The 16,045-nt window shown below is 45.2% G+C and overlaps 1 protein-coding gene across 1 annotated transcript; it reads left to right on the top strand.

The window, feature by feature from the left end:
- Window positions 1–11,586: 11,586 nt before the first annotated feature.
- LOC308239857 (germ cell-less protein-like 1) lies at window positions 11,587–13,086 on the top strand (the record flags this gene model as incomplete). Its single annotated transcript, XM_080652710.1, has 1 exon — window positions 11,587–13,086. The coding sequence occupies one exon, from the start codon at window positions 11,587–11,589 to the stop codon at window positions 13,084–13,086; it is 1,500 nt and encodes a 499-aa protein (XP_080508836.1).
- Window positions 13,087–16,045: the final 2,959 nt, after the last annotated feature.

Here is a 16,045-nt window from a genome sequence, read left to right as displayed (position 1 = left end):
GCGACTGTTTGGATCATCCTTGCCAAGTCCCGGATACCCCTGCGGTATGCAGACACATTCCAAGTATGAGTCCTTCCAAAGCTATTGTCTGTTATTGGGACAAAGTGCTTAGCCCCCACCCGAGGTTTGGGCCAGCATCATACCCAAAAGAGACTCTTTTGATCTATCACCCTCACCCTGGGGTGGCTGAAGTTGCTTCTTCTTGTGGAGGGGACGGCTGGCTGCACTCAACCTGAACCTGCAGTGAGCCATTCCAGGTGGAACCACCAGAGTTGGAGACTCTGGCAGAAAACGAGTGGTTTGGCTTTGAACCAGGGGCCACTTTCCCCTCATTGAGTACCTGAATGCGTGATACCCACCCAAGTCAGGGACCAACTAAATCTCTCCTCCCAACCCCGGTAGCTCTGCCCTACAGAGGTCTAAACCTGTAGAAAGGGCTGTATATCTCAGCTATCCTGGGCTCATCCTACAGTTTCTCTTCAGAAGGCTATGGAGAAAGATTAGGCAAACTCAGGGTGAGGCAGAGTAGGTGACAAGTGGTGGCAGACCTCAGAGAGCCTTGGTCCTTTTACATATCTTTCCCCAGCTCTAATCTTGAAGAAGCTGACCCTTTTACATAAATTGCACACTCAGACACAAACAGTGAACAGAGTGGTAGCTCCAAATAGGTAGCTCTAGGCTGGTTACACAAAATGTCTGATAGAAACTGGAACCTGAACCCCACCCAAGTGGACCCAGAACCAACACAACCAGTGGTGGGCTTCAGACCACTCCAGAGCTTGACCCAACTAGGAACACAAGTGGCACACCCAAATAAGAATTCTGGAAGGAAGCAGACCCTCCTGGGAACAGTCCTACCTTAAGTGGCAGCCCCAGCACAGCATCTCAAACACAGTGAATGAGGTTAATCTTTATAGTCACCCAGCCTGATGGGTTAACTCCACACACAAAAGAACCAACAGCATTCAAGACACAACTACAACAGGGGGTGCTCATAAACCACAAGAATAATTCCTGGAACACAGAGTTCAGGTGATCTGAATGATTGGTGCCACTGAGCCCAACAAGACACCTTCATCATAAATCCATCATAACAAATTTGGTAGTCATAGATCTCCCTAAGAAACAGAGAAAGAAAGGGAGACAAAGAAAAATGCCCTAAACAAAAGAAAAAGGGACATACCCAGAAAAAGAAACAAATGAAATGAAAGCAACCAAAATAACCAATACAGGGTTGAAAACAATGGTTATAAGGATGCTCAAGTACCTTAGGGGAAGAATGGATGACCTCAGTGAGAACTTACACAAAGAGATAGTAAGCATTAAGAAACACAGACATCATAAAAAAGAACCAGTCAGAAATGAACAATACAAAATCTGAAATGAAAAATACACTAGAAAGAATCAAGAGCAGGTTACATGAAGGAGAGGTGCAAATAGGCCAATTAGAGGATAAGATAACATCAAGCACCCAAGCAAAGCATGTAAAAGAAAAGAGAATTGAACAAAATAAGGAAAATCTAAGGGACCTCCCTAAGCTGGTGAAGAAAAGTCACTCAAGTTCAAAAAGCCCAGAGAGTCCCAATCAAGATGAATCCAAAGAGACCCATTCAAAGACACATTATATTAAAACGACAAAGGTTAAAGACAAAGAGAGAATGTTAAAAGCAGCAAGGAAGAGACAGTTATTTATCTACAAGGGAGTTCTTATAAGTATGTCAGTTGATTTCTCAGCAGAAACCCTACAGGCCAGAAGGGATTGGCATGAAGTATTCAAAGTGATGACAACAAAGACCTGCAACCAAGACTACTCTATCCAGCAAGCGTATTATTTAAAACTAGGGGTCCAGTGCACAAATTTGTGCACCTTGGAAGGAACTGTGGGCTGTGAGGCTGCAGTGGGCACAGGGGCAGGTCTCGGCCCATCCTCTGCGCCCCCGCCCGGCCCCTCCCACCAAGGACCTGGTAGCCTGTCTGCTGGCAGCCCTGCTCCCGCCATCTCTCCCACATGCGGACGGCGCCAGCCCCGCTTGCACCCACTGATGGCGCTGAGCAATTGGGGGCGGCGCCAGCAGTGGGTGTGAGTGGGGTGGGTGCCGTCAGTGGGTGCGGGTGGTGGCTGCTGCCCCTATCTCCCCTCAGGAGCAGGGGGAGGTGGAGAAGCCCTCTGGTGGCAACTGGAGCTGGCAGCCACCGTTCACACCTACTGATGGTGCCAAGCGATCGGGACTGGCGCTGGGCGCCGGCTGCTGGTGTGAGAGGTGGCTGCTGGCCCCGATCTCCCCTCAGGAGCAGGGGGAGGTGGAGAAGCCCTAAGGGGCAATCATGGCTGGCAGTCACCATTTTCACCTGCTGACAGCGCTGGGCGATCAGGGCCGGTGCCAGGTGCTGACAGCAGGTATGAGCGCTGTGCGGGACCGTGGCGTGCGAGAGCAAAGAATTTTCAGTAACCACCAGAGGCTCGCACCGATGACAGTGACCAGCGCCCCACCTTGGTCTGGTACCCCCGCTCACCTGCTCCACCATCCCACCATGTTCCATGCTCTGTCACCTGCTGCTGATGCCCGCCATGTTCCACACATGCCCCCTGGTGGTCAGCGCACATCATAGCAACCGGTTGTTTGGTTGTTCAGTTGTTCCACTGTTCGGTCTCTTTGCATATTAGGGTTTCATATATATAGATTGAAGGAGAAATAAAAAGCTTTCCAGACCCCCCCCCCTTCCCCCAAAAAAAATCTAACAGAATTAATTGCCACCAAACCAGTATTGCAAGAAATGTTACAGGGGCTACTTTAAGAAATAGAAGAAAGAGCCGAAACTGGTTTGGCTCAGTGGATAGAGCGTCGGCCTGCGGACTGAAAGGTCCCAGGTTCGATTCCGGTCAAGGGCACGTACCTTGGTTGCGGGCACATCCCCAGTAGGGGGTGTGCAGGAGGCAGCTGATCGATGTTTCTCTCTCATCGATGTTTCTAGCTCTCTATCCCTCTCCTCTCTCTTCCTCTCTGTAAAAAATTAATAAAATATATTTAAAAAAAAAAGAAATAGAAGAAAGAGAAAGAGAGAGGAACATAGTGGTAAGGAAAAACATGGCAATATATAGGTTCCTATCAATAATAAACTTACATTTAAATGGATTAAATTCCCCAGTCAAAAGACATAGGGTAACTAAATGCATGAGAAATTATTATGTGTGTATATATATATATATATATATATATATATATATGTATGTATATATATGCTATGAACAAGATACCACATCAGAACTAAAGGTTCACACAGGCTGAAAGGAAGGGATGGGGAAAAAAGTTCCATGCAAATGGACATGACACAAAAGCAGGGGGAGCAATACTTACATCTGACAAAATAGGTCAAAGGCTATAACAAGACACAAAGAAGATCACTACATACTACTAAAGGAATTGATCCAACAAAAGGATATAAACCTTGTAAACATATATCCATCCAATATGGGAGCTCCTAAATATATAAAGATGATCTTGGATGGGTTTTAAGAGAGATATCATCACCAATACAGACATAGTAAGAGATTACAACACCCACTGTCTCAGTGGCTAGATCTACCAGACAAAAAATCAATAAGGAAAAGCAGCAACCTTAAATGACAAACAAGATCAGATGGATTTAGTTAATACTTACAAAACATTTCATCCCAAAGTTGCAGAATATACATTTTTATACAGTGCACATGGAACATTCTCAAAGATAGACCAAATGTTAGGACACAAACCAGTTCTTAGGAAGTTCAAGAAGATTGAAATCATACCAAGCATCTTCTCTGATCACAAGAGCATGAAAGTAGAGATCAACTACAATAAAACAACTGAAAAATATTCAAATACATGAAGGCCTAAAAGCTTGTTATGAAACAATGAATGGGTTACCAATGAAATCAAGGAAGACATAAAAAATGTTCTGGAAACGAAAATGAATATGCAACCACCCCAAATCTATGAGACACAGTGAAACAGTCCTGAGAGGGCATTACAGGCCTTCCTAAAGAAGCAAGGATAATCTCAAATAAACAATCTAAACTACACCTATAAGAACTAGAAAAAGCACAACACAAATGCTCAGAGTAAGGAGAAGGAAGGCAATAACGAAGGTCAATGTAGAAATAAATGCCACAGAGACTTAAAAACAATACAAAAGACCAATGAAGCCAAGAGCTGTTTCTTTGAAAAGATAAACAAGAGTGACAAACCTTTAACTAGACTCCTGAATAAAAAAAGGAGACAGGACACAAATAAATAGAATCAGAAAAGAGAGAAGTGATATAATAGCGGATACCACAGAAATACAAAAGATTTTAAGAAAATATTGTGAACAATTCTATGCCAACAAATTGGACAACCTGGGCAAAATGGTTAAATTCCTAGAAAAATACAATATTCCAAAACTGAATCAGGAAGATTCAGAAAACCTGAATAGACTGATTATAACTAATGAAATTGAAGCAGTAATCAACATATCCCAGCAATCCAAAGTCCTGGACCGGATGACTTCACAGGCAAATTTTACCAAACATTCAGGGAAGAAATAACACCTACCCTCCTCAAACTATTCCAAAACATTCAACATTCAAGAAGAGGGAAGACTTCCAAGCTCTTTGTATGAGGCCAGCATTATCCTAATTCTAAAACCAGATAAAAACACTACAAAGAAAGAAAATTATAGGCCAATATCCCTGATGAGCATTGATGCTAAAATCCTTAACAAAATATTAGCAAATCAGATCCAGCAATACCTCAGAAAGATCATACACCATGATCAAGTGGGATGCAGTGTGGGTACAATATTGACAAATCAATAAATGTGATACATCACATAAACAAAATGAAAGATGAAAATCACATGATCATATTCGTAGATGGAGAAAAAGTATATGATAACACTTAGAACACATTTTTGATAGCAACTCTCAGCAAAGTGGGAATGGAGGGATTATACCACAACAAAATAAAAGCCGTATATGAAAAACCTACAACCAATACCATAATGGGCAAAAACTAAAAGCATTTCTCTTATGATCAAGAACAAAACAGGAATGTCTGCTTTCACCACTCTTATTCAACATAGTACTGAAAGTCCTAGCCAGAGCAGTCAGACAAGAACAAATAAAAGGCATCCAAATTGGAAAGGAGTGAGTAAAACTGCCATTATTCACAGATGACATGATATTATACGTAGTGGACCCTAAATATGCCACCAAAAAAACTACTGGATGTAATATATGAATTCTGCAAAGTATCAGGATACAAAATTAATATTCAGAAATTGTGGGGAAGCATGGGATTTGGTTGGAGAGTCTGTAAGGAGGATTCTCTGAAAGGTCAGAGGCCTCTGGGGGACCTTGCCAAAGGCGGTAGACCCTGCCTTGACTTTTCCAAACAAGTCTGAGCCCCCGGGTTTTGCTAGAATCTTTATGTTGAGACTTCAAACGTCCTTGTTTGAAAGATACTACAGATACAGGTGTTTTCTCAAGGATGCTTACCCTGCTGATTGTATCTAGAGCAGTGGTTCTCAACCTTTCTAATGCCGCGACCCTTTAATACAGTTCCTTATGTTGTGGTGACCCCCAACCATAAAATTATTTTCGTTGCTACTTCATTGGGCTAAGAGAAGGCTAAGGGGCTGTTTTGCTTTAGGAGCAAACAGCCCTGTATGCCTGCCTCCTTAGGCTTTTATTGTAACAACAGCTTGAGTTAAAATTAACCTCTAGATCAGTGGTTCTCAACCTTTCTAATGCCGCGACCCTTTAATACAGTTCCTCATGTTGTGGTGACCCCCAACCATAAAATTATTTTCGTTGCTACTTCATAACTGTAATTTTGCTACTGTTATGAATCGTAATGTAAATATCTGTGTTTTCTGATGGTCTTAGGCGACCCTGCTAGCGGTTATCAACCTGTGGCAACGAAAATAATTTTATGGTTGGGGGTCACCACAACATGAGGAACTGTATTAAAGGGTCGTGGCATTAGAAAGGTTGAGAACCACTGATCTAGAGGTTAATTTTAACTCAAGCTTTTGTTACAATAAAAGCCTAAGGAGGCAGGCATACAGGGCTGTTTGCTCCTAAAGCAAAACAGCCCCTCAGCCTTCTCTTTCACAGAAACTTGTGTCAGAGTAATCATCCATCTGTTGTTCAGGGTCTGCCGGTCAGCCCCGGCAAGAAATCAGTGGCATTTTTATACACCAAGAATAAACTATCAGAAAGAGAAACTAAGAAACGAACCCCATTTATTATTGCTACAGAAAAAATAAAATTACCTAGGAATACATTTAACCAAGGAGGCAACATTAAAGAAAGAAATCGAGGAAGATACAAATAAGTGGAAGCATACACCGTGTTCATGGACTTGGAAGAACTGACATCATTAAAATGTCCATACTACCCAAAGCAACGTATAGATTTGACACAATTCCTAGTAAGAGAGCAATGGCATATATTACACAGATCCAGAAAAAATATTCAAAAAAATTGAAATACTTGGAACACAAAAGGCCCCGAATAGCTTCAGCAATATTGAGCAAGTACAACAAAGTTGGAGGTATCAAACTATACTACAAGGCCAGTGTAATAAAAATAGTGTGGTACTAAGATAAGACCAGGCATGTAGATCAATGGGAGAGAATAGAGAGCCCAGAAGTAAACCCATGCCTTTATGGTCAATTAATATTTAACAAAGGAGGCAAGAGCATACAAAGGATTAAAGGCAGTCTCTTCAATAAATGATGTAGGGACAATTATACTGGTACATACAAAAACTGAAACTAGACCACCAATTTACACCATACTCAAGGATAAGCTCAGCGTGCATAAAAGACGTCAATATAAATGGTGAAATAATAAAATTCCTAGGAGGAATCACAGGTAGTAAAATCTCATACATGTCTCATAGTGATATTTTTGCCTATATATCTAGGACAAAGGAAACAAAGGAAAAATAAACAAATAGGAATACATCAAACTAAAAAGCTTCTGCACAGCAAAGGAAACCATCAACAAAGTGAAAAGGAAAGCCAATGTATAGGAGAACATATTTGCCAAAGATACATCTGCTGAGGGCTTAATTTCTGAAATATATAATGTACTTATACAACACCGGGATGACAAACAATCCGATTAAACAATGTGCAAAGGACCTGAAGAGACACTTCTCCAAAGAGGACATACAGATGGCCAATAGACATAGGAAAAATGCTAACCGTCACTAATCATCAAAGAGAGGCAAATTAACACCAAAGTGAGGTATCACCTCACACCTGCCAGAATGGCTATCATCAATAAATCAGCAAACAAGTGATGGCGAGGATGTGGTTAAAAGGGAATCCGAGTGCACTATTGGTGGGGATGCAGACTGGTGCCGCCACTGTGGAAAACGGTACGAAGTTTCCTCAAAAAATTAAAAATGGAACTGCCTTTTGACCTAGTGATACAAATTATGGGAATATATCCTAAGAATCCCAAAACATCAATTCAAAATAACGTATGCACCCCTATGTTCATACCAGCATTTATAATTGCCAAGATCTGGAAACAGCCCTAATGCTCATCAGTACATGAGTGGATAAAAAAGCTTTGGTACTAGTACCCCTACACAATGGAATATTACACAGCCATAAAAAGATGGAACTCTTCCTTTTTGCAACAACATGGATGGAGATTATTATACTAAGTGAATAATCCAGTCAGAAAAAAAGAAATAACATATGATCTCACTTATATGTGGAATCTAACGAACAACATAAACAAATGAACAAAATAGAAACAGAGGCATGGATACATGGAAGAGACTGACTGCTGCCAGAGGGAATGGGGTGAGGGGGACTGGGTGAAATGTGGTGAAGGGATTATGCCAAGCATGTCAAACTCAAAGGCTAACATGGGCCAAATAAACAAGGTTTAAGTTTATGTGGGCCACAAAAAAACAAAAGCTTCAATTTTCATAGAAACGTAGGTTTATTTCGATAGAGATATGCCGAGTACAAAAAGCTGAAATAAATGAGTAACCGTTAACATAAAATAATAGAACATTTTAATAAATATTCATATTTTTTCTTGAACATTAAATTACCAGACACTGAATAACTGCACAAATCAATAAGCATAATGCAAATAAACCAATTTTTCTTGTTCTCTGAAAGTGAAATATTTCCTGTTGCACAAACCAAACAAGTATGACGTGGCAATCGGCTGCTAAAATATTCACTGCTAGTATTAGTGGAGAGAAGCAGTACGCCTATGCATAAGGGAAATGAATACAACATGATTATAGTAATCAGTCATTAGCGAATATTGTAGTTCCTTATTAATAATCCTATATAATAAAAGCCTAATATGCTAACTGTCAGGTCATCTGGTCGGCCGTTCAACGAATCAAAGCTTAATATGCTAATGATATGCTAAGGCTGCTCAACCGCTCACTATGACATGCACTGACCACCAGGGGGCAGACACTCCACCGGTAGATTAACTCGCTGCTGGGGTCCGGCCAATCTGGACTGAGCGAGATGGGCTGGACACACCCTGGAGCCCTCCCATGGTCCCTCCCCAGCTGGCCAACCTCCCGTTTCCTTCCTCAGCCCCAATAGTGCACTGCTGGGGTCCCTCAGCCTGGCCTGCACCCTCTCGAAATCCAGGACCCCTCAGGGGATGTCAGAGAGCCAGTGTTGGCCCAATCCCGCAGGCCAGGCAGAGGGATCCCACTGTTGCACGAATTTGTGCACCCGGCCTCTAGTCCTATCTAATAAAAAAAGTAATATGCAAATAAATCATCACTCCGCTACACCCACAAGCCACGCCCACCAGCCATGCCCACCAGCCAATCAGGAGCGAATATGCAAATAAAACCCAACCAAGATGGCTACAGCCACAGAGAGCAGGAGGGAGGCTTGGGTTTCCCCGGCAATGGAGGAAGCCAAGCTTTCCGCCTGCCCTTGTCGGCCCAGGCCTCCACTCAAGGCTACAAAGTTTCAATGACAGAAGATACATAAATCCAAACAGAAATGGCGGCAGCCACAGAGCTGGACAGAGCAGGAGGCTAGGATTGCCCGTGCCGATGGAGGAAGCCAAGATTTCCGCACACCCTGGTCGGCCCAGGCCTCTGCTTAAGGCTACAAAGTTTCAATTATAGAAGATACATAAATCCCAATAGAAATGGCTGCCGCCACCGAGCAAGCAGAAGGCTTGGCTCTGCTCCAGGCTACAAAGTTTCAATTATAGAAGATAAATAAACCCCAGATACCAGGGCCTCCACTTGGGTCACCGGGGGGCGTGGCCAGCCTGCAAACCACCACAAGCCCCTCGCCCAGGCCGCCCCACACCCACCCTGATCCAGGACACCCTTCAGGGCAAACCAGCTGGCCCCCACCTGTGCACCAGGCCTCTATCCTACCTAATAAAAGAGTAATATGCAAACTGACCATCACTCCAACACACAAGATGGCTGCCCCCATGTGGTCAAAGATCCTGCCCCATGTGGACACAAGATGGCCACCACAAGATGGCCAGCAGGGGAGGGCAGTTGTGGGCGATCAGGCCAGCAGGGGAGGGCAGTTGGGAGGGACCAGGCCTGCAAGGGAGGGCAGTTGGGGTGATCAAGCCTGCAGGGGAGGGCAGTTAGGGGTGACCAAGCTGGCAGAGGAGGGAAGTTGGGGGCAACCAGGCCTGCAGTGAAAGGCAGTTGGGAGGGACCCAGGCCTGCAGGGGAGAGCAGTTGGGGGGGACAAGGCCTGTAGGGGAGGGCAGTAAGGGGTGACCAGGCCTGCCGGGGAGGGCAGTTAGGGGAAAACAGGCTTGCAGAGGAGCAGTTAGGCATCAATCATGCTGGCAGGGGAGTCGTTAGGGGGTGATCAGGCTGGCAGGCAGAAGCAGTTCGGGACAATCAGGAAGGCAGGCAGGTGAGCAGTTGGCAGCCAGCAGTCCTGGATTGTGAGAGGGATGTCCGACTGCCCGTTTAAGCCCGATCCCATTGGGATCGGGCTTAAACGGGCAGTCGGACATCCCTCGAAGGGTCCCAGATTGGAGAGGGTGCAGGCTGGGCTGAGGGACACACACACCCCCGTGCACGAATTTCGTTGCACCGGGCCTCTAGTTATGTATAACAGGATATTGTCAAAATTAAGTTATGAAACTTTTATTAAAATGTTTCTTACATACCGTTATATTGGCTGGGCCACAAAAATATTCGTGGTGGTCTGCACATGGCCCGCAGACTGTGAGTGTGACATGCTTGGATTAGGCAAAGACCATATATGCATAACCTGTAGACACAGACAACAGTGCAGTGTTTGCCAGAGGGAAGGGAGGGTGAGGGCTGGGTGGAGGTAGGCATGGGGGTTGGAGAATTGGGGACATCCCTATTAGTGTAAACAATAAAAAATTATCATGTCTGATTGAGAGTGATAGAAATTCAACTCAAATGAACCTAATAATTAGCCTTTATTTAGGTAATGTCATTGGAAAATTTGATTATGGGCCTCAAATATCCTAAACACTATTGGTCTTTCTGTGTCTCTGCTCTGCTAGCTCATGCTTGGTTTTTGTTGTTGTTTGTTTGTTGTGTGTGTGTGTTTGTAGGCTGTCTCATCAAGGTGAACAAGATGGCCCCAGTAGTGACAGACTCAAATCCTCTGACGGTGGCAACCCCACTGAAGAGAGATGGCTTTTTCAGGAACTAATGGCTTGCTTGTTTCATATATCCATGGTGAATATGGCACAATGTCCATGAGGAGAGGGCCTTGACAGGCTCAAGCTAAATTATATTACTATTCTGAGACAGGACTTGTGATTGTTCCACAGGGATGACCTAAGTGGAAGAGTACTTCATGTCTTTTAAATGCAATGATGATCATTCAAGATTAAAAGAAAAACAGCAAAAATGAAATTTCAGTCCAAAACTTATATATTATATACCAGAATAACGTAACAATCATAACAGTCAATGAAATGTTTTGTGCAATTTTAAAAATACTGCATATTTATCTTTCCATTAATATAAAGAATATATTGTGTACTGAGTGTATAATATGTGCCCTGCTTTTTATATATATTATCCCTACTCTCCACAGCAAAACTGAGTGATTCTATTTTTATTCCTATTTTAAGAGAAGGAAAACTGTCGTCATGGCAAAATTGTGATTAAAATCCAGATTTACCTTGAAGAAAAGAAAGAAGTTAATAAGGGAAGTTAACGTGCCTAGAGGACAAAGCTGGCATCAAGATGTCATTCTCCCTCTAAATGATCACTAAATATTTTAGGCGGGGCGGGGCGGGGGCGGGCAGAATTGTGTTCTTGAAAGTAGAAGGAAAACTCACACACAAAGGCCTCTATTAAATCATCAGTGTGTGAAGGGAGCCACAGAGCAATCACCACAGTAGGAGAAGGTGCACAGAGTGGTCTTCCTAGTAGGGCATGCCCTTCTCTCGCGTTGTTTCCTAGCAGACGCGAGAGCAGACGTCAACTGTACCCAGAAGCCCTCTGGGCTGAGCGAGTGCCAGTGGAAGCTTCGCCTTGAAAGGGAGTGAGCGTCCTTTGTGCTTTGAGGTACATACAGGCCATGGGGGCACTAAGCAGTCGGATGCTACGGCTCAGGGCCGGCCATGCTCCAGAGCAGCCAGGTGCCGGTGGGGAGGAGGAGGAAGTGGCAGCCATGGCTGTAGTTGATGAGGTGGAGGAGAGTGAAGATGGCGGCTCCACCCCCAGTCAGGGTGGCGTCAAAAGGAAGGCAGACTCAGAAGGGCCTCACGAACAAGAGCCCCACCGGAAACACACCAAAGACAGTTCAGGTTCCGTTTACGAGGCACTCTTCTTAAGGGGTGAAGGCAGTGATGTGCAGATCCGCGCACTAGGGGAGGTGTGGAACTTGCACAGGGTCTACTTGTGCCAGTCAGGTTACTTCGCTAGCATGTTCAGTGGTGCTTGGAGGGAAGCAACCATGAATACCATAGAGTTGCAAATGCCTGACGAGAACATTGATCGGGAGGCACTGCATGAGGCTTTAGGCTCTCTGTACGAAGACTCCGTGCTCATTCAACCCAGCCGAGTCATCCCCATCCTGGCTACGGCCAGCATGCTGCAGCTCGACGAGCTGATTCAACAGTGTGGGGAGATCATGGAGGAAACGGTTAGTGTCCAGACCGTATGCAGCTACTATTACTCTGCTGGGAGCTACGGCCTCCCAAACATCAGGACCATGTGCTTTCAGTGGCTGCTGTACAACCTGATGACTCACCGTAGTGAGGAACTAATGAGAGAAATCAGCCTGGATATCATGGAAGAGCTCATTGTCTCTTCAGAGCTCTTAGTGATGGAAGTGGAGATGGATGTGTACACAATGCTGAAAAAGTGGATGTACTTGCAGCTGCAGCCGACATGGAGGGGCCCCCACAGAGCCTTATTGTCCGACGCCAATTTGTGGTTTGCTAGGTCCAAGAGGGAGTTGGATGGCACTCCTTTCTTGGAGACCCCGCAGGGCAGAGCCTTCGTGCCAGTGTTCCAGCATCTGCGGCTGGCCTACATAGTCTGTGACCTGCCATCAGCACGCATCATTGACCAGGATGCACTGATCCCTGCCACGTGGCTGACCCCAGTGTACAAAGAGCAATGGCTTGCCCTCCTCCAGGCTGAGCAAACCAGGGAGCTCGGGCCCATTGACGTCCACGTGTCCAACTTCCAAGGGAACACCATGCGGTGCGGGCACCAGGTCCACAGGGAAGAGCCATGCAGCTGGCGGTGGGCAGGCTTCAACTTTGGCTGGGACTTGGTAGTGTGCTACGCCAGCCGGCGCGTCACCTTCAGGCGCAGTGCACTGAACAATTCCCATGGCCTCGGGGTCAGCTTACTCTGGCAGAGAAAGATTGCATTCCGCCTGTGCCTGGTTTCCCTGGACAGGGCTGGAAGAACCGTTTTCAGGAAGGACACAGAATACCAGGTGCTTTCCCTGGGAAAAGATGAAGAGCTAGAGGTAGCGAACTTGGGGAACCAAGATGTGGTCTTCCCCATATATGTGGCCTGTAACTTCCTGTACCTCCCCAGAGAGGGGTCCTGCCAAGAGTAAGGACCCCCACCAAAGCTCAGAGTGCCGAGCAGCTCTTTTCTGGGCACAGGAGCAGCCAGCTTTCTCTAGATGCCAGATCTTTCCATGGGATCAACTGGCCTTGCCCATCTCTGGTGATCAAATTCTGTCAGAGGCTCTGTTGAACTGTAGCTTGTGATACTTGAGACTGTTTACCAACGCTTATGAAGAGGACACATTTTGAAGCCCTCAAGCACCTCAAGAACTCATTCCTGCTTTCATGTGGCAACCTGTTCTCCTGGTTTAACATACATAGGCACCACCCGCCGCCCCCCCCCCCGCCCCCTGCTGCCCCACATCATTTCTGTGAAACAAAGACCAATTGACTTTAAAGAGAAACTCTACAACTCTTGGTTTAGCTCTTTTTCTTTTCTTTATTTGCATTTCCCTGATGATCGGTCATGTTGAGCAACTTTCCATATGCCTATTAAGTATTTTCTTTAGTTTGATTAAATAAAATTTAAAGGAATACTTTGACTTCTCTTTGACTTGGTGTTTTTAGAGCTGCCCTGCCCGACTCATTACCACCACCACCACTGGATCCATTGGGATTTTTATCCCTTTCCCATTTCCGGCCACTGGGTGTATTACTTGCTTTATACATTCGCTCCCTAAGTGAGCACACCCAGGCTACACTGATGATCTTCTTTCTGTTGGTTGTTCTTCAACCTAAGAGTATCTTTTTAATTTTTGAGGGGCCTCTATACTGTTAACCATGATGGCTGAGCCAGTTTACACTCCCACCAACAATGTCGGAGGGTTTGCTTTCCTCCACATATCTTCACCAACACTTGTTATCATTCTCCTTGTTGATAATGGTCATTTTTACACGTGTAAGGTGGTTTTGATTTGCATTTCCCTGGTGGTTGGTCAAGTTGAGAAACTTTTCATATGCCTATTAAATATTGGAATGTGTTTTTGGAAACACGTATTTTTATTTCCTCTGCCCATTTTTAAACCAGACCACTTCTTGATTTCATTGTTTTTATTGGGTTGTATAAGTTCTGTATAAATGTGGAATAGTAATCATTTTTCATACATGGTTTGCAAATATCGTAGCTTGTAATTTAATGTTGAGGAGTTTCTTCAACATGTTTTCTTCTAGGAGTTTTACATTATCAGGTCTTACATTATAATCTTTGATCCATTTCAAGCTAAATTTTGTGAGTGGTGTAAGACTGGGTTCCAGTTTCCTTTTCTACATGTGGTAATGCAGCATTCCAAGCACCATTTGTTGAAGACAATATCCTTTAACCATTATGATGTCCTTGACTGTCTTATCAAATATTAGTTGACTGTATCTCCACTGGTTTAATCCTCGGCTTTCTATTCTATTCCATTGGTCTGCATGTCTCCTTTTCTATGCCAACATCATACCATTTGCATTACTATAGCTTTTGCAGTATAGCTTGGAATCAAGCACTGTGAGGCCTCCAGCTTTGTTTTTCTTTCTCACTATTACTATTCAGGGATTTTGTGATTTTATACAAATTTTAGGGTTATTTTTTTTTTCTATTTCTGTGAAAAATTCCATTGTAATTTTGATAGGGATTTTGTTAAATCTATAGGTGGCTTTGGGTAGCATGGGCATTTTAACAATATTATGTCTGCCAGTGCATGAAAATAAAATGTTCTTTTATTTGTTGGTGTCCTCCTAGATTTCTTTCACCAAAGAATTTTAAGTTTCTTTGTAAAAATCATTCACTTCCTTGGTTAATTTATTCCTAGACATTTTATTATTTTTGATGTTATGAATGGGCCTGTTTTTTATTTATTTTCCAGCGGTTTCATATTTAATGTATAAGGAAGAAACTGCTTTTTGCATATTGATTTTACATACTGAAATTTTGCTGAATTTGTTGATATGTCCAACAGTTTTTAGTTGAGCCTTTGGGTCTTTTCTTTATATAAGCTCATATCATATGACAATAATGACAATTTTACTTCTTTATTTCTGATTTGGGTGCCTTTTATCTCTTTGTCTTGCCTCATTGCTCTATACAGAATTTGAAGTACTATCCTATAAAATAAAGAGGGAATATGCAAATTGACCGTCACTTTGCCACAAAGATGGCAGCACCCACAGCAGACGCGGGGCGGGGGGGGGGGCCGTTTCCATAACACAAGATGGTTGCACCCACAGTGGAAGCCGAGTTCCCATAACAAGCCTTAAAAAGCAATCAGCAGGGACCTGAGGCTGTGCCCCCCAGCCTCCTGGGGCTTGACAGGGGACCTCAGGCCATGCCCTCCGCCACGGCAGGGCTTGAAGGGGGACCTCAGGCTGTGCCCCCCGCACTGGCACTTGGGCAGGGATCTTAGGCTGTGCCCTCCCCACCGCCCCTGTGGGGCTTGACAGGGGACTTCAGGCCACGCCCCCCCACCCAGTGGGGCTTGATGGAGGACCTCGTGGTGCATCCCCCTGCCACAGTGCTGGGCCAGGGGACCTCAGGCCACGCCCCCCGCCCAGTGGGGCTTGATTGGGGACCTGAGGCTGTGCCACCCTCCTTGACAGGGGACCTGAGGTTGCGCCCCGCTCCTGGCGTCAGGCCGGGGGACCTGAGGCTGCACCCCTCACTCAGTGGGGCTTGACAGGGGACCTCAAGGCGCGCCTGCTTCCCCGAAGCCAGGCCAGGGGAGCTCAGGCCAAGCCCCTCACCCTGGCGCCAGGTTGGGGGACCTCAGGCCATGCCCCCCCACCTGGCAGGGCTTGACGGGGGACCTCAGGCCGAGCCTCCTGCCCAGCAGGGATTGAAAGGGGACCTCACGCTACACCCCCCACCCAGTGAGGTTTGACAGGACACATCAGGCCGTGCCCCTCGTCCTGGCACCAGACCAGGGGACCTCAGGTCATGCCCCCCGCCCGGGCACCGGGGCAGGGATCTGAGGTGGTGCCCACCCCCCTGCCCCTGTGGGGCTTGACAGGGGAACTCAGGCTGTGCCC

This window comes from Plecotus auritus (genome assembly GCF_963455305.1).
Source record: "Plecotus auritus genome assembly, chromosome: X".
Classification (NCBI taxonomy): domain Eukaryota; kingdom Metazoa; phylum Chordata; class Mammalia; order Chiroptera; family Vespertilionidae; genus Plecotus; species Plecotus auritus.
Note: the sequence above shows the minus strand (reverse complement) of the source record. Positions and strands in the feature narration are given on the sequence as shown.